Below are 19,365 nucleotides of genomic sequence, written 5' to 3'. Positions count from 1 at the left end.
CCATATCACCATATATCCTCGTCCATTGTCTAGGGATCTCGCAAATACAGCCCCCTATAATTTTCGTTACCGGTCAACAACATTAAAAATGAAAATAATGCAAGTTATGAACCTGAAAATTTAAATTCTTCAAAAATAGAAAAGAGGGTAAATTAAATAACAAAAAACGTATTTATTCAAAAATAAAAAAATAAAAAAGGAACAAATTTCAATGTTGATATATAGGATTGCAAGAAACTTTTTAACTTTTCGATTCTGTCTAGCTAGCTAGCACCAAATCATCATGCCTCATTCCTCTCCAAAATTCCAGAGAAGAAATTCTTCTCTGCCATCATTAACATGATCCCATCCAAGGTGATCTTCGTGGTTATAGTACGGAATAGTTGGTGAATAACATGCACGAAGGTCCATATTTTCTATATTAAGCCCCCATTCCCCACACATTTTCTCGGTCACAGTTCCTTTTCCCTTCATGTCTTCATCAATGGCAGTTGTGTCTTCTTCATCACCTTTATCGGCGAGGCCACCTTCCAAAAACTGCTCGACATGCATTAAAACCTCGTCATCGACGGCGCCCCACTGCCGGAAATCCTCTACTTCTATTACTTCACTAGGAGACGCTAACAACTCGGAACCATGCAACCATCCCGTACTGCTGGTATTTACTACTCCTGCTTCTTTGTTTTCAAAAGGGTCTGGCGGGTACCAGTCTTTATCTTCTGGCATTCTGTGGGATTGATCACTTTCTCTATTATTGGCATGTTTCTGATTATCCACATCATTTGCAATATCGTGAGAATCGGCATTTTTGGCTGCAGACGACGACTTCTTCGGTGCTGCCCGTTTCTTGTATGCGCTTGTGATGGACCTATACCGATATATTCTCCTGCTTAGATGAGAGTTCCAATAATTCTTTATCTCATTGTCTGTCCTTCCCGGCAAACGGCTAGCTATAAGAGACCACCTACGCACAAAATTTAGTTTCGTTTATCAGAAACACTTCAAATCAAGTAGATTGAGAATGTTTGAATTTGATGCCGTGTGAAACTGCTGGCTTCATGCCCCTACCAAAGTGTAGCTTCTTTCAATGTTTGACATACATTTTCTCAAATTACTTGGCTTGAGTTTCGTTGAGGGTAAAAAGGCCCACATAAAGGGCAATATATATATATATATATATATATATATATATATATTTAGTTGAATAGAATATTTTATTATTAATTAATATTTGTCTTTTATATAATTCCAATGTTTTGTATTTCTAGACTTGTTTGACCCAATCTAATCTTGATATTTATCCTACATAATTTGTTTTTGGTATTTATCCCAATATATAGTATCTTAGATTTGAATAGAGTTTTATTTCTATTAAACTCTTGTTTCCATATTTGTAAGATTGATTTTACGAGAAGATAATTAGGTCAAGATGGTAAAGTATATATACGACATATTCAGAAAAGAATGGAGCGCAGCTGCTGGAGTTTTTCTCTGAGCATACATAGAGTTCAATGTTGAAGATTTTTGTGTGAAAAGTGTGATTGATTCACATAATTTCCATGTTGCTAATTGGTATTGACGACACTCAAGAACAACACTACGTGAAGTATTGGGTGAAGAGTAGTTTCGTTTGATTTTAAGAAATACGTTTTTGTTTTATGCATCTAGTATTTGGTTTGAGATTTTGATACATTTTAGTTCCTTGCACTGTCAAAACTTTGGTTTTGTTAATCTCATTAATATTGTTTTGTGTAAACGATTTACATATTTTTCTAGTGAATTTTTGTCACGAGGCATTGCACAAGTTTTCGTACTTGTGTATAATTTAAATCTGGTGTTTATTTATTAAAGTTATATTTGTGTGTTAAAATAATGAATTTTCATTGCATATTGTGTGCTGGTGTTGACAAGACCAGAGCATAATATTAACTTTCTGATACACACACTTTAATTTGTTTTCTGTCTGTTTATGATCAACAACACCCTTTCAATAATTTTGATATTATTGGCACGTGACTGTAAACGCCTCGTGAACACCACAAAATTTTCATAGAAACATCTTGTAAAATACATTAAATATTTTCATAATGTTCATACGAAAATCTCGCACTGTCCAGCAACATACTAATAATATTAAAATTATATATATACATATATATATATGTATGTATATATGTATGTGTGTTTGTGTGTAGAATTGATCTTATGAACACTTACAGTGGGTATCTATGTGAGCACCATAAGGTAACGTAGACCTATTACATATACAATTTGTCAAATCCAATATATGGAAATCACCACAGCGGTACCCGCATTGGGTGCCCATAAGATCAAATCTTATATATATGCTGCATTTATATCAATTTATACACCACAAAAAAGTTAATATAAATATTCAATTTGTCAAAATCTCTTTGTACATTAAATACAAAATCTTGTTATATAATAGCAAAATATAATAGTTGTAAATATCGATATAAAGATATATTAGTTGTACATCTAGCATTATTATAAATTTATGCACAAAGTATAGAATATGTATGGAAAACAAAGCTCTAAAAAAATTGAAACAATTATTTTTGGATTCTTATTAAATCTGTAATTCGACTGAGTTGGTGAAAAAACGACCTGTCTATTAAATCACATTCTGATACTTTCATTTCATGCGCTTTTCTCTTACTTTTTCTTTTTCCTGCATGATTAAGCAAATGATTCGGCTAAATTCCTAGGTTATATTACGCGGATGCATGCTGAAGTAATGTGTGCCATGCACAGACGACCTTCCATCCCAAAGTTCTCTGATTGATCTATTTGAACTTTATCCGAGCAGATTTTGGGTTGACTGACTTGTTCAATTTGTGGCTTTTGTCGATTCGATTTCATTTCAATTTAGATTAAGACTAATTTTGAGCGAGTAAATGACCAAAATCTAATCGAGCACAATTTACCGAACCAATTTCCTTATTTTTCCTTTCCGATCCTGTGATAATATAAAAAAATTTAAAGAGAGAAAACAAACTTATTTCCGAAGGTTTTGTGCAACTTGACAATGGTTTCTTCCTCTTCTTCACTGAAGTTTCCTCTCTTCACATCATCTCTGAGATAGTTCATCCACCTCAGCCTGCAACTCTTCCCACACCTCAACAAACCTAATTAACCAACAGATCAAACCAATCAATGAGAAAATAAATGTGATTAAATCAAACGTAAACAACATGATCTTATCATGCTAGACAATGTATATATAAATTACAATTTACATGCACCCGTTATCGGCTTTTCATGCTTCTATGCATACTTGTATGAAACTATAGACGATTTTGTACCGGCATTCTTCGGTAGGGATAACCAAGAACCCTCTGCATTTGCCTTGATGTAACTGATCAGTTTCTCATCTTCTTCTGCTGTCCATTTACCTTTATTTAATCCCGTCTTTTCGCAACACAGGGTTCTACCCATATCTCTTGGACAACTTCGGAAGAAGAAGAAGATGATGAGAGCTAATGCAGCACCACAGTATTTTTTTTAGGGTTTTCCCCAGAGATGATGGAGTTGTGCATTCAAGCCAACATGAGATGGACTTTGTGTTACCCTACGCTGGGGGATTTGTACACTGTACTAAGGACGTTTTTGTAATTTCACGTCTCTATTTTACTGGAGGCAAAAACTTGTTTGAGACGATCTCACGGGTCGTATTTTGTGAGACAGATCTCTTATTTGAGTCATCCATGAAAAAGTATTACTTTTTATGCTAAGAGTATTACATTTTATTGTGAATATCGATAGGGTTGACTCGTCTCACAGATAAAGATTCGTGAGATAGTCTCACAAGAGACTAAAAAAATTTATTTTTAACATACGAAGTCTAAAGTTTTTAAATTTTATTCATTTTTCATCATAGTATTGATGTGTCGTTGGGGAAAGAATGACGTATCATCGAAATTTGATGATGTCACGCCCCGATACTCGGGTTTGACACCGGCGTTGTTTAACAATCACACAATCGAAAAAACAAGCTTTTGTAGCACAGTGTAAACCGAAACCAGTTTATATATCATAATCTTAAATGAAATAACCATTGTCTTTACAATACCGAAATCTCAAAAAAAAAAAAACGACAGAGTTAATGCGGAAACGTAAAACTGAATAACAATAATAAACTTTAAACTTAATCTAATTCTCGAACTATCACCATCCCCAGAATTGTTCGGACTCTTCTTCCTCGAGTTCCTCTTCGGGCTTATCTGGGAAGGGTTGTAAGAGGGGTGAGTATTTTGAGAAATACTCGGCAAGTGGGGGAATATCGAGCACAATAAAACAACATGCAAAACTTTCGAGATTTTCATGACCTGCATACATACTTCATAAACATGCATAATATTGACCAGCACTGCGATTTATCTATTTTCTATGATTTACTGACGTCAGTCCCTAATTTTTACTCCTCTAAGGAGGCGATGCCGTATAGCGGTTATATCCCCCACCGCGTAAGGGTACGTCATGGTTGGGATTCTCACCCATATACAGTTGACTCCTCACAGTGCTTAAAACAGTATGACGATCGACACAAGAAAAGGGGTAGGAAAAGAATTGTACTCGACCGAAATTTTTTATCCAAAAACCGAAGAATCACCTATGCATAAACCGAAATTTTGAAATTTAAGAACAACCCACTTACCGTGTTTGAATGCTTAAAAAACGTGGATGCTTGGCTTCGGGAATTGGATCGCTTCTCGTTCTTGCTCGGACGGCGCTTCGGCTTCGATTTTTAGGCTAACTTCGGGACGATTTTCGGGCAGGATTTCGGCTAGGAGAGTTGCTGAATGACGTATTCAATGTTCATTAACACTGATGACAAATGACAAACTTGAAACTAAAAAATTGCAAGCTAATAGACTAACACGGTGAATTGACAATAACTAGATAAAAATGAAACGCATAAAAATAACATTGACCAAAAATATAACTTTCTTGTGTTTTAAGCAAACACTAGTTTTTGTATATTTATATGCATGGCATCACTGTATAACATAAAGGCATTGAAATGTAGCATCATTATTATTAAAATCCTGACTATGTGTAGGGCTTGTGTCACTTTCGTTTTGTTTTTGTACTCACGTTCTCGATCGTCTATCTATCGGCCCTTGGCCCCGTAGGTGTACTACGGAATGTGCAATTTTTTCTTTGTTACTTTATTGTTCGAGCCCCCACCCCCCCCACCCCCCACCCCCCCCAACACACACACACACAAAACACACAACACACAACTACTTTTTTCGTCCTCTCCGGTTATTTGAAGTAGTTTCCCCACGTTCCTTCCGATTTATTGCGTGTTATCGTTTTCATCGATAAAAATCGTCTGAATTTTAGATTGTATTTAGATCGATGGATGGTTTAGTTAGTTGTATTTCATATAACGATAACCTCGGTTCGTAGTGAAATCCATGACAATTACTAATGAAAATGTCTTTTGTGCATTGGAAATGGATTTGAGATTAATCGGCATATATATAAGTTGAACTCGTTGAAAGTGATTGTTGTTTGCACCTAAATATATAGTAGTATTGTATGTTTATCTGCCTATATATACAAACTTCTCTATAATATTTATCTATATATAATTTTGAATTTAAAACAATATGATTATTTTTAATTATAGTCATGATTAAAAGGCTTAAAATCAATGATGCCATATTATTATTCATTCAATCAAATCACCAAAAAACCAATATTAGTAATATGGAAGTATGAATCATAGCTAATTTTCCACTTGTTGCATTTATCTAAATTCTAATACTTCCAAATATTAATAAAACAAAAAGATATTTAAATAGGTAATCTCTTATCTAGTCCTTCCCACAAATATATAATTTTTTTCAACAGTATCAAGGTACGATTTGATTACAATCAGAATAAAATATATGTTGAAGTGGAAATTGTTCTTTCTTTTCCACTCATAAGAATCGAACTTGGTTTCTTTACACTTATAAAATCAATCTTTGGGATTGACTAAGACTTGATTTCCCCTACGCCAATGTGGAATGTAATTGTATGTTTAAGATCATCACCAATATGAAGAATGTGGTCACCCATTGGGATTCTCCGGATACCGAAACCATCAACGATGCTCATATGCTTGCATGCGTCGATGGCAATCTCGACCCTTTGCTTACCTCCTGTCACTAGATGAATTTTCTTGAATGCTATCAGTCGTTTTTCAACAGTATGTTTCGTGGAGGACGGGATGATGCCGAAGATCATCAAAGTATGTGTTCCATCCACTTCTCCAATGTTTTCTACTTCTATATGTAGCCCTAAGGTGACAGTGTCACAATTTGTGTGCGACACTCTAATTGCATTGCCTAAAAGTGTGTTGTTTTTGTAGGTCTTTAGTAGATTATAAGGGACCGAAACTGTTGTTGGTGCATGGGCCAATATGTGCCGGAATTGGGTATAACTTAAGCCGAACCCGAACGGGAACACAACCGAGCCCGTGTAAAATCTATAAGTTCGGCCTGGATAACCTCTTGCTGGATCAGCATGCATGGCCATATCCGTCATGGGCATCTTTGAAACGTAATCTTTTGGGTACCATGTGTTCGGTAACTTTCCTCCTGAAATATTGCATTTTGGCATAATTTAATATACTCAATTCAAATATTCTACTACACTATTTCAAATTTTCAAATCTTTCTGATGTTTCATTAATGTCATAAAATGTATAATGTGTAAGAAAAAATGATCCATATCAGAAGAAGAATAAACGTGTAAGAAATGACGACAACCATTGACTACAACTTTTGACAAAATATGTCTACGTCGCCTCAACTTTAGAAAATTGAGACGCGCATGTGCCTCTTATTTTGACAATAAGGCTCCCGCAATCACTAATTGATGGTATGAGAAGCCTATAAATACCGGTGATTAAGGTCCCTAAGCACACACCTCATAAGAACAAAATACACCATGTACAGAGAGTGTTGGACTGCTTAAAAGGCTTAAATCGGAGGAAATCATAAAATTTACAAATCATTTGATGGCCGGAGGTAATGTTCGATCTGCTTTCGCATATTGTTTATCATGTTTATAAATGTGTTGAAATATGAATTTTAGAAAAATTCTAACATAATGGATATTCTATCAATGTAATATAAGATGTAATAAAGTAATGTTGTACAACAAAATGTATTAATCTACGTACCTGGATTGATAGTTCCAAATAAGACATCAGCGATTGCAGTACCTCCAGCTTGGCCTGGGTACCCTGCCCATAAAATAGCAGCAATCCTTGGATCACTCTTGGCAAATGTTATGTCAATCGGGCCTCCACACAACAGGACCATGACAACCGGTCCCCTCGACGCCTTGGCAACCCTTGATACAAGCTCTTGTTGGTGGCCCGGTAAAGAAAGTTCCGTTCGGTCTCGCGCCTCAGATTCTACTTCTTGGTTAAGGCCCATAACTAAGATTGTCGCATCAGCTTGTCTAGCCGCCGCCTCGGCCTGCCCAAACATCTTATTATCAAGGCAAGTCACGGAGGCACATCCTTGAACATGAGTAGTCTTCGCATATCTCATTATACCTTGTAACGGGGTTGTGTACTTACACGGTGTACCTAAATCAATCGAGCTATTAATTAATTTCATCGTGCACTTGTTGCGTGTTCGTATAGTAAATATTTGTGCGAATATGGAATTCGGATTGCTTTGTACCAGCGTAATTGCCGATCATGGTTACCGTAGCATCGGAATTCGGCCCAATAACTGCGACGGTCCGATACTGCCTAGTGGACATGGGTAAAGCGCGGTTTCGGTTCTTGAGCAGAACAATACCTTGTCGGGCCGCTTCGAGAGCTAACTGTTGATGGGCTTCTGTGCAGACATCTCTTGGGCCCAGATTAAGATAGGCTTGTTTTGGCCCATCAAACATCCCTAAACGCATTTGGACTTTTAGTAAATTGGCCAATGCTCCATTCACATCACCTACTTGTAATTTGCCACTACGTACTGCTCCCTCGGTGTGAATGGCTAGGAAAGGCCCACAATCCAAATCCAAGCCTATAATAATAATAATAATAATATAAGCTCAATTTGTAAATAAATATATACACACGTATATATATATATAGTCGTTTTGAAAACATCTCTCTGCTTTTGTTTTTTCAGTTGGGGATGTGGTTGGTATAATTAGGTCTCGAACTTTTATCACTTCTATAATTTGGATTATTGGTGTCAGATGTGCTATTAACCATCAACTACTGATTTAAGAGAAATCGCATCACGAAAATCAATTGAATATAAACTTTGAAAACGTCAGTTACTAAATTATAAGGCAAAAATTTGTGTGAGACGATATCACGGATCGTATTTTGTGAGACGGATCTCTTATTTCGGTCATTCATGAAAAAATATAACTTTTTATTGTGAATATCGGTAAGATTGACCCGTCTAACTGATAAAGATTCGTGTGACCATCTCACAAGATATCTACTCTAAATATAAAAGGATACCAAATATATATATATATATATATAATTACCGATATCCAACATAAGAGGTGTGAGGGTGTATTTAATTAATTAAACCTGCTTTAATAGTAATAGCAGCTGCATCTTCCGGCGTAGATGTGAAATGTTGCTCGTTAAAGAGAACACCTACTGAGTCACAATCCGAAACAATGTACCTATTTTGATATCACAAAACAAGATGAATAAAATTTATTCGATTCATTTACGAGTTTAGTTTTCATATCGAATCCATTAATATCTAACCCGTTTAATCGCCATTGACCACGAATGGTGTCGCGAAGGAGGTTAGAGTCGGCACAAGTAGGCTTGCCATTGACTTGATTGTAAGAACACATTACGCTTGCAACTCTACCCTCCGAAACACAAGCTTTGAATGGCACATTGTATGTTTCCTCAAGATCTTGTTTGCTCACCTACACAAATTTGTAAGGTTTTGTGCACATAAGTCCCATAAATTACCTTTATTTGGTAATAACTTAAAAAAAATTAATTTATGGGATTGAATACAAACATGATAGTTAGAAATTTGTTTTTCCCTTAGTCATAAAATATGCAAGACAGATTAGTACCCAAGCATGAGACAATATCGTTTAAACTTTTAGTTCAAGAATTACTCAAGTTGTGCTCCGTAAGGAAAAAATTGCAATTTTGGTTATATATTTGTTTTTTTTACGTGATTTTGATCGTCAAATTTCAATCTTAGTTTATAATCTTTGTTTTCTTTGCAATTTTAGTCTCCACTCCTGACATAGCCCTGTCATTTTGCTAACTTTTGCAGTACAACATCAATAGTCATGTGAACTAGCTAAAATTGGCAAAATTTAAAATATGAAAAAGTAAGATTGATATATGATAATATATCAGGCCAAAATTAAATTACAAAAAAGCAATTGTGTAGGATAACAATTGAAATTTTCCTAGCTTCATAATTTGTATAGGAATAATATTAAATCAATAAATCTTACTAAATAGCAAGTAAAGATACACTTGTTCGTACATACCTTGGCATTAAAATGAAAACGATCCACTCCATTCCAATGATCAAGATCATAGGCAGTATAATGTTTGCAACATGCAGCAACTTTCAGTCCGGTTCCATCGCCCTGCAGCCCTTTCACGTAGCTGATGGCGTATCTGGCCGTTAGCATCGGGTCCTCACCGGGCGTTTCTTGGCCTCTCCCCCACCGAGGGTCCCGAAAAATGTTCACGTTTGGACTCCAATAGGTGAGCCCAGCCCGCCCTCCATTGTACATTGCCCTTGCTTCATCAGATACTGCCTGAATTAATATGACCAAATGAAAAATAAAAAAAAAACAAAACAAAAAATATATATAAATAAAGAAAACGAATTATATAGTAAAATAATCGAAGTTGATATATATATACACACAAACACTATTTAAATACTTTGTCAAACTTGGATATATGATTTTTGGCTAAACCTATTTAAAACATCTTATAAACTCTTGATGCAAACGTGGTTGATCAAGCACCAAAGAAGGCATGAGAGTCGTTGGAGTTGCCCGAAGGACCTATAACGAGGGGACGTAGCAAGAAGTTTAAAGAAGCACTTCAAGGATTCATGGTGAGCTACCAAGGAAGTTCAACACATGGGGTGTCTAAATTAGAGGAGCTTGGGGAACATGGACACAATGATGGAAGTGTTTGGAATGTAATTCAAGTGCTAAATGATCATAAGGACAGCAGCACGCGCGACCCGCGCTAGAAGCGGCTCAGCCGCGCGCATGAAGCAGCACTAGGCGCGCCACCGCACCACAAGTGGCGCAGGGCGCGCGCCACCGCACCACAAGTGGCGCAGGGCGCGCGCCACCGCGCGTAAACCCGCGCCACCGCGCGCCTGGACAGAATCTCGCGCGCCACCGCGCGAGATCATGCGCAGCCGCGCGCCCTGCCGTGTAGAAATTGTTCACAACTTTCTTTATGACTTTTTACACTATTTTTTCATATTTTATTGATTATATAATGATTGTATGAGACCATGAACGAACCAATTCAGACATATATCAAATATCTTGAGGATTTTCTCTCAAATTTGCAAGGCATTTTGCTTTGTTCTTCACAAAATCAAACTTATCAAAGATTGCATCTTTGTGGCGTTTGTCAATTGTTTTCGCACGGATTGTCAAAACAAGTTTTTTGAAGGTTCGTATGAAATTCGATTGTTATTATCGTTGATATTTGTTGCTAAGTGTTAATCGCTTAGAGGTGACTATCACAAATCGTTGCTTGTTTCAAAAGATCGGGACAACACAATCGATCCTTGTTCGTTATTGAATTGAGGGCGCGATTCTAATTAATCGTGTTTGCTTCTCATTCGTACGAGGATTCGTATCATTTGGCATCAGAGCTTTTGGTTCTCTTTGATTCAAGTAAGTTATCGTTGCTATTTTCAGAACTTTTTAAAATTTCGTTCTGTTCTCAGATCTGTATTATCCTTTCGTTGCTATTTTCAGATCTGTTTAAAATTTCATTCTGTTCTCAGATCTGTGTTATCTTTTCGTTTTTATTCAAGATCTTTCTAAAATTTTGATTCTGTTTTCAGATCCGTGTTATCCTTTGTATTGTTGTAAGATCTGCTTTATTCTAGTGTTCTTTGTTTTGTGCAGTCCAAGTGAGACAGTTGCAAGTGTCCACGAGTTGAATCTTGTTAGTTTGATATACAAATATAAAGATTGATCACACTTTCGAGAGAACTATCACATTTGAGTGAAAAACATTTGAGTGCGAGCATTATTTCTTTGGAGTGATCGTGAGAATTTGGGTGAGGAATATCTTTTATTTCTACTAACATTTTCTTGCAGGTACAAAATCTGAAAGTAAAATGGAGAGGGAGGTAGGAGATAGTTCAAACCAGGGGTTGTCTAAGGTCCAAATGGAGGCGTTATTTGGTCATTTTAGTAGGATGATGAGGGCTGAGTTGGATCCTATACATGAGAGGTTGGATAGGCTTGAAGTTAGTAATAGCAAAAATAAATCTAAGCCTAAAGGTTTGGGTAGAGGTGAAGAAGAAGAGGATGAATATGATTTGGGAGGAGAAGATGAGAGTCAAAATGAGAACTGGGGTAGGAACGGAAGAGGTAGAGGATTTGGTAGAGGAAGAAGAGAAGCCGTACGGGGTAGATACGATAATGATAATAGGGAAGATGGTAACATTGGTAGCATTAAGATGAAAATTCCGTCGGTCCATGGTAAATCAGACCCAGAGGCTTATTTAGAATGGGAAAAGCGGGTTGAATTTGTTTTTGATTGTCACCACTATTCTGAACTCAAAAAGGTTAGGTTGGCTGTGGTTGAGTTTGTTAATTATGCACTTATTTGGTGGGATCAATTATTGACCACTAAGAGAAGATGCAATGAAAGGCCTATAGAAACTTGGGCTGAGATGAAGAGCGTAATGAGGAAGATGTTTGTACCAAATCACTATTATAGAGTTATGTTTAAGAGGTTACAAACTTTGAGACAGGGTGTGAAGAGTGTTGAGGATTACTATAAAGAATTGGAAGCTGTCATGATTAGAGCAAACATAGAGGAGGTTCGTGAGGCTATTATGGCTCGTTTCTTGTGTGGTTTGAACAGGGAGATTCAAGACCAAGTGGAGCTTAGGCACTACTTGGATATAGATGAGATGGTGCAGATGGTGATAAAAATGGAGCAACAACTCAAGAGGAGAGGAGTTGGTCGCACCACTCAAGTGGGGAATGCATCAACACCTTGGCATTCCAACGTTGTTAAACGAGAAGAAGGTAAAGTCGTGACCAAGTCCAAAGTTGACATTAAACAGGAGGCGCCTAAGCAGGTAGTGCAAGATAAACCTGAAACTCCTATTAATCGTTCTAGAGATATCAAATGTTTTAGGTGTCAAGGAGTTGGACATACTGCCAGCCAATGTCCCAATAAAAGAGTGATGGTATTGAATACTTATGGGGAGTATGAATCTCATAGTGAGGAAGATGATGTAGAGGATGAAGATGAGATGCCTGCATTAGAGGATCCTGATGAGGGATATGAAGCAGTTGTGGGTGAGGCATTAGTGACTAGGCGTATCATGAGTGCCCAAGTCAAAGAAGAGGAGACGAATCAGCGGTAAAACTTGTTCCATACTAGATGTTTTGTCAGTGGCAAGGTTTGCAACATTATTATAGATGGAGGAAGTTGCACCAATGTGGCTAGTAGTGAGATGGTAGAAAATTTGGGTATACCTACGTTAAAGCATCCTCAACCATATAGGCTTCAATGGTTGAATGATTGTGCGGAAGTGAAGGTGACAAAACAAGTGTTGGTTTCTTTTTCGATTGGGAAGTATGTTGATGAGGTGTTGTGTGATGTGGTGCCAATGCATGCTTGTCATATTTTGTTAGGGAGACCATGGCAATATGATAGACAAGTGACACATGATGGGTTTAGAAATAGATATTCTTTTGTACTCAAGAAAGAACCCATTGTTTTACTTCCTTTGTCCCCAAAGCAAGTGTTGGGGGACCAATTGAAAAAAAAAGAGAGAAGAGGCCGAAAAAAATGAGTGAGAAAAAAAGTGAGATGGCCCTTGAAAGAAAAGATGAGATGGCTGAAAGAAAGAGAGATCAAAAAGGTGAGATAGCCATACACAACAAAAAAGAGAGAAAAGAAATTGAGAGGAAAGAGGCCAAAAAGAAAACATATATGGCCCAAAAAGGTGAGTTGAAACATTTAATGCACACACATGAACCACTTTTGTTGATTCTTTACAAGGAGATTCTCCTTAACACAAGTGACATAGCCGGGTTCCTTACGAGCATTGTTGTTTCACTTTTACAGGAATTTGATGATATATTTCCGGAGGAGCTACCTCAAGGACTATTACCATTGAGGGGGATTGAGCACCAAATTGATTTGGTGCCCGGGAGTGCATTGCCAAATCGTCCAGTTTATAGGAGCAATCCGGAGGAGACTAAGGAACTTCAGCGGCAGGTAAGTGAGTTGTTAGATAGGGGTTTTGTGCATGAGTCCATGTCACCTTGTGCTGTACCTGTTTTACTAGTTCCTAAGAAAGATGGCTCATGGCGTATGTGTGTAGATTGTAGAGCAATCAATAACATAACCATTAAGTATAGGCATCCCATACCTAGACTAGATGATATGTTAGATGAATTGCATGGTGCTTGTATCTTTAGCAAAATTGATTTGAAGAGTGGTTATCATCAAATTATAATGAGAGAAGGTGATGAGTGGAAAACTTCTTTTAAAACCAAATACGGGTTATATGAGTGGATGGTCATGCCCTTTGGCTTAACTAACGCTCCTAGCACCTTTATGAGGTTAATTAATCATGTTTTGCGTGCACACATAGGAAAGTTTGTTGTGGTTTATTTTGATGATATCCTAGTGTATAACAAAAACTTGGATGAGCATGTTAACCACTTGAGACTTGTGCTAATCACACTAAGGGTTGAAAATTTGTATGCTAACTTAAAGAAATGTGATTTTTGTACAAGCAAGCTTGTCTTTCTTGGTTTTGTGGTAAGTTCACAGGGAATACAAGTGGATGAAGATAAGGTAAGTGCTATTCGAGATTGGCCAACTCCTGCTACTATTGGTCAAGTCCGAAGTTTTCATGGTCTTGCAAGCTTCTATAGGAGGTTTGTAAAGGATTTCAGCACACTGGCAGCACCGATGATAGCAGTGATTAAAAAAAATGTGCTATTCCATTGGGGCGAGGAGCAAGAGAAGTCTTTTAATATTATTAAACAAAAATTAATTAATGCTCATTTACTTGTTTTGCCGGATTTTTCTAATACTTTTGAAATTGAATGTGATGCTTCAGGTATAGGTATTGGTGGGGTTTTGATGCAAGGAGGACGACCAGTGGCGTATTTTAGTGAGAAACTCAATGGAGCAGCGCTGAACTATCCAACGTATGACAAAGAGTTGTACGCGCTTGTGAGGACTTTGGAGATGTGGCAACACTACTTGAGGCCTAAGGAGTTTGTGATCCATACGGATCATGAGTCTCTAAAGTACCTTAGGGGACAACAGAAACTGAACAAGCGGCATGCCAAGTGGGTGGCGTTCATAGGAACATTCCCTACATAATCAAGTACAAACAAGGTAAGGAAAATGTAGTGGCCGACGCACTATCACAGAGGTACGTACTAATCTCTACCTTGGAGTCGAAAATTTTGGGGTTTGATCATGTGGAAAAGTTGTATTTGTTGGATGAGGATCTTAAGGAGATATTTGAAAAATGCTTGCATAGTCCACATGATAAATTTTATTTGCATAATGGGTTTTTATTGAGAGAAGATAGATTTTGCATTCCTAAGTCATCAATTCGTGAATTACTTGTGAGGGAGGCACATAGAGGTGGTTTGATGGGGCACTTTGGTGTGGCTAAAACTTTGAGTTCCTTGCATGAACATTTTTATTGGCCACATATGAAACGTGATGTTGAACGTGTTTGTGAAAAGTGTATAACTTGTAGACAAGCTAAGTCGAGAACACAACCATATAGATTGTATACACCACTTCCTGTTCCTAGTGAACCTTAGGTTGATATTTCTATGGATTTTGTTTTGGGGTTGCCTAGGACTAAGAAGGGGAGGGATTCAATATTCGTTGTTGTTGATAGATTCTCTATGATGGCACATTTTATTGCTTGTCATAAAACCGATGATGCATCAAATATTGCGGATTTGTTCTTTAAGGAAGTCGTTAGGTTGCATGGTATGCCTAGGACTATTGTATCTGACCGCGATGTTAAATTTTTGAGTTATTTTTGGAAAACTTTGTGGGCTAAGCTTGGCACAAAACTGTTGTTTTCTACCACATGTCATCCTCAAACGGATGGACAAAGAAGTTGTTAATAAGACTCTAGGAACACTTTTGCGTACTATACTTAAAAAGAACTTGAAAAATTGGGAAGAATGCTTGTCATTTGTTGAGTTTTCTTATAATCGTAGCATGCATTCTACTACGAATTATTCACCATTTGAGATTGTTTATGGTTTTAACCCTTTAACTCCTTTGGATTTGATGTCTTTGCCTGTGAGTGAAATGTTGAACATGCATGGCAAGAAGAAAGCTGAATTTGTTAGGAGTTTGCATGAGAATGTCAAGGCTAACATTGAGAAAAAGAATTTACATTACACGAAGCAAGCCAACAAGGGGAGGAAGAAGATGGTTTTTGAAAAGGGAGATTAGGTGTGGTTGCACTTAAGGAAGGAAAGATTTCCAGAAAAGCGACGTTCGAAGCTCTTACCTAGGGGTGTGGACCATTTCAATTGCTTGAAAAGATTAACGACAATGCCTACAAACTAGATTTACCAGGTGAGTACAATGTCAGTTCTACTTTTAATGTTAGTGATCTTTCGTTGTTTGATGTAGGAGATGATCAAGATTTGAGGACAAATCCTTTTCAAGAAGGGGAGGATGATGCAAACGTGGTTGATCAAGCACCAAAGAAGGCATGGGAGACGTTGGAGTTTCCCGAAGGACCTATAACGAGGGGACGTAGCAAGAAGTTTAAAGAAGTACTTCAAGGATTCATGGTGAGCTACCAAGGAAGTTCAACAAATGGGGTGTTTAAATTAGAGGAGCTTGGAGAACATGGACACAATGATGGAAGTGTTTGGAATGTAATTCAAGTGCTAAATGATCATGAGAACAGCAGCACGCGCGCACCCGCGCCAGAAGCGGCGCAGCCGCGCGCATGAAGCAGCACTAGGCGCGCCACCGCGCCACAAGTGGCGCAGCCGCGCGCGCCCATGCGCGCGCCACCGCGCGCCTGGACAGAATCTCGCGCGCCACCGCGCGAGATCATGCGCAGTCGCGCGCCCTGCCGTTTAGAAATTGTTCACAACTTTCTTTATGACTTTTTACACTACTTTTTCATGTTTTATTGATTATATAATGATTGTATGAGACCATGAACGAACCAATTCAGACATATATCAAATATCTTGAGGATTTTCTCTCAAATTTGCAAGGCATTTTGCTTTGTTCTTCACAAAATCAAACTTATCAAAGATTGCATTTTTGTGGCATTTGTCAATTGTTTTCGCACTGATTGTCAAAACAAGTTCTTTGAAGGTTCGTATGAAATTCGATTGTTATTATCGTTGATATTTGTTGCTTAGTGTTAATCGCTTAGAGGTGAATATCACAAATTGTTGTTTGTTTTAAAAGATCGGGACAACACAATCGATCCTTGTTCGTTATTGAATTGAGGGCGCGATTCTAATTAATCGTGTTTGCTTCTCATTCGTACGAGGATTCGTATCAACTCTTATGTCTTATACGTTGTTTTATGAGTTTATAAGTTGTATGGTTTTATTTTAAAAATAAGTTATTGAAGTATTTTGATAAATTAAATTATGAAACTTAAATTTGTTGATGTGTTTAATATTATAAGAACTTTTTGTTATGATAATTATAAAAAAGGCATAAGTTCTAAGACAATGAAATAATAATTAAATCAATTATTATTTATGTAATAATAGTTACAATAAAAAATATAATAATAAAAGTTATTATTATTATTGGATATTAATTAATTTATATATTATTTAATATGAGGGTGTGTTTGAAACATCATAAAATATAAATATAATTTGTTCTTTAAAAAATTCAAATAATTTTAAACAACTTATTTTGACATCTCATGAGTTATTTTTAAAAAATTTACCAAACAAAATTTCAAAACTCGCAAGTTCTAAAATAATTTATAAGTTGTTTGAGAAAGTTTAAAATATCTGTCAAACACCCAAAGCAATAACTCATTTTTTTAATCATCTTTGTGCTAAAAGAGCAAAGTTATTACACTTATCAAACTCCATTTTGGTTAGTTAGATGACGGAAACCAAAAAAATATATAGCAAATTAACTTAAAAACTGAATTGGCTATTTCGGATAAGCTATAGTAAAGTATAATTTATTTACCATAAGAATTAGATTTAAATATAATATTTTTACTCTAGGAATATATAATTTTTTTATAACTTATTAACTATAAGGACAAAATTACAACATTATCCTTAGGTAAACCTTACAATAACAAATAAAAAGTACGAATATGTCGTTGATCAGTTATTTGATTTAGTAGAGTAGATGAATGTTTAATCAATGATTAAGAGTTTAATTCTCCTACTCTAATATTCTCAAGCGAGCCTATCACCTAGTGCGATTTATCTAGTTACTATAATTTGCAAGTTATTCTCTTAACTGGGTATTTACCTGGTATGTATCAAAAGGTAACCACTGCGGGTTTTATTACCGATAAAAAATATTTGAAAAAAGAATTTTATTGTTGGACGACAAAAATCTTGATTTTTTTTAACCAAGGAAGAGGCCTTTTCCGATTAAACCATTTCCAACTCCTTACGTACATGTGGGAGAAGCTCTGTTGGTCCAATCTTTTTAGCATGCGTGGATGATGGATAGGTATTGCCAAAATTAAATTACGCCAAGTAATACTATTAAACTACTTATATTTATATAGACTGTGCCCACATTGACCATATGCAACCCAATATGGCCTTCTTCTAATACTAAATATTATATTCTATATAATTATTATTTCTAATTTTTCATAGCTATAACCATTATTCATTTAAGACATACCTAAAAAATTTGCATGCTATGAATCTCCATCATTAAAGTTGTATCTGTACTATATCTATTATTAATTTTTTTTTATTCAAATTTCACATCTATATAATTTTGCGGTGGATTTTAGCAAATCTAAAATAATATTGGGGTGATTTTTTCAATGTACCTAAAAAAATTATAAGAATTTCTTTTAGATATTATTTTTGTCATTATGATCATTATTAACTATAAACAGTAGTCCATATATGCAACTCTCGGGGATGTCCACGAATGAATATCTGAAGCGTAAAGTTTACAAATGACACAATTCCAATTACGGGCAGAACTGGTGGTCAACTATGGACAGTCCAACACATAACGGTGGAACATGTGCTCTGATATCATGTTAAGATTGAGATTTAGACATAACTCAATCCCAACGTAACTCAACCCCAAAAGCTAGAAAGCTCAACAAGGGAGGATTGTCCAAGTCCAAATATACAATTTTAAGAGATTTTATCTAATCGACGTGGAACAACTAACACAAATTATGTCAAGTAAACCAACAATTATTGTTTTATTATTATTATTATTATTCACATGCAAATATTTTAGTCAATCAAGGGATGCCTGCTTCAGATAAAAAGGAAAGATGAACCCATGTCACATTATGCAGCAGTATATTGACAAATCCCATTAGCCAGAGGTTTAAAAACACATCAAAAAACATATTTTTGGATTGTAAATTTATTGATGTGAACTGAAAAATATCATGCCACACACCTGGCCAATTGCTTGCCATAGTGAATCATTGAAGGAAGCAGCAGTGCTGATCACTTGAGGGAAGCTGGTGGCTCCGGGGTATTCGCCGCCGAACCTCACACCGGGGCCCGTATTCGACACGCCGTGAAGTGCTTCCGACCACCACTCGTACCCGTTGATGCCTAGCCTCTCCACCGGCGCAGCATTGTTTACTAGTAATTTTATTTTTTCTTGCAATGTTAGCCTTCCAATCAAGTCATTAACCCTCTTTGTTATAGGTAATGACACTTTGCAAAATACGAGATTCTTGGTCATGCCATTGGCGGGATCACAGGCGAATGGAGGGCGTGACTCGGATAGACGAAAAACGAGGACGAAGACGAGGACGAAAAGGAAGAATGATGAGGTTTTATACATCTCGTGTCCCTTTTTTTTGTCAAGTACACAAGAAGTTAATTGTGAGAAATGAATGAGGAGTGAGTGTGTGTATATAT

At 36.5% G+C, this 19,365-nt stretch overlaps 2 protein-coding genes across 2 annotated transcripts; both read right to left on the bottom strand.

Annotated features, from left to right (window-relative positions):
* Window positions 1–244: 244 nt before the first annotated feature.
* On the bottom strand, window positions 245–3,489 carry LOC142519084 (uncharacterized). Its single transcript, XM_075621986.1, has 3 exons — window positions 3,327–3,489; window positions 3,020–3,149; window positions 245–964 (listed from the first exon to the last, which is right to left on the bottom strand). The coding sequence occupies exons 1-3, from the start codon at window positions 3,457–3,459 to the stop codon at window positions 289–291; spliced, it is 939 nt and encodes a 312-aa protein (XP_075478101.1). The 5' UTR covers window positions 3,460–3,489; the 3' UTR covers window positions 245–288.
* Window positions 3,490–5,840: 2,351 nt separating this feature from the next.
* LOC142518806 (beta-D-xylosidase 1-like) lies at window positions 5,841–19,365 on the bottom strand. Its single transcript, XM_075621624.1, has 7 exons — window positions 18,893–19,365; window positions 9,529–9,804; window positions 8,771–8,940; window positions 8,585–8,682; window positions 7,713–8,057; window positions 7,202–7,615; window positions 5,841–6,614 (listed from the first exon to the last, which is right to left on the bottom strand). The coding sequence occupies exons 1-7, from the start codon at window positions 19,286–19,288 to the stop codon at window positions 6,010–6,012; spliced, it is 2,304 nt and encodes a 767-aa protein (XP_075477739.1). The 5' UTR covers window positions 19,289–19,365; the 3' UTR covers window positions 5,841–6,009.

Source organism: Primulina tabacum, chromosome 11 (assembly GCF_025594145.1).
Source record: "Primulina tabacum isolate GXHZ01 chromosome 11, ASM2559414v2, whole genome shotgun sequence".
NCBI classification, from domain to species: Eukaryota; Viridiplantae; Streptophyta; class Magnoliopsida; order Lamiales; family Gesneriaceae; genus Primulina; species Primulina tabacum.
This window is presented reverse-complemented; position numbering and strand designations above follow the sequence as displayed.

Bases quoted from the DNA above. Each gene is read 5' to 3' on its own strand.
- LOC142519084 (XM_075621986.1), bottom strand. From the start codon at position 3,459: ATGGGTAGAACCCTGTGTTGCGAAAAGACGGGATTAAATAAAGGTAAA. The intron at 3,150-3,326 runs GTACAAAATCGT...TTGGTTAATTAG, and splicing joins ATCCCTACCGAAGAATGCCG to GTTTGTTGAGGTGTGGGAAG. The intron at 965-3,019 runs GTTTGTTTTCTC...TTTTGTGCGTAG, and splicing joins CACAAAACCTTCGGAAATAA to GTGGTCTCTTATAGCTAGCC.
- LOC142518806 (XM_075621624.1), bottom strand. From the start codon at position 19,288: ATGTATAAAACCTCATCATTCTTCCTTTTCGTCCTCGTCTTCGTCCTC. The intron at 8,683-8,770 runs GTTAGATATTAA...ATATCAAAATAG, and splicing joins GGTCAATGGCGATTAAACGG to GTACATTGTTTCGGATTGTG. The intron at 6,615-7,201 runs GTACGTAGATTA...GCAATATTTCAG, and splicing joins ATTTGGAACTATCAATCCAG to GAGGAAAGTTACCGAACACA.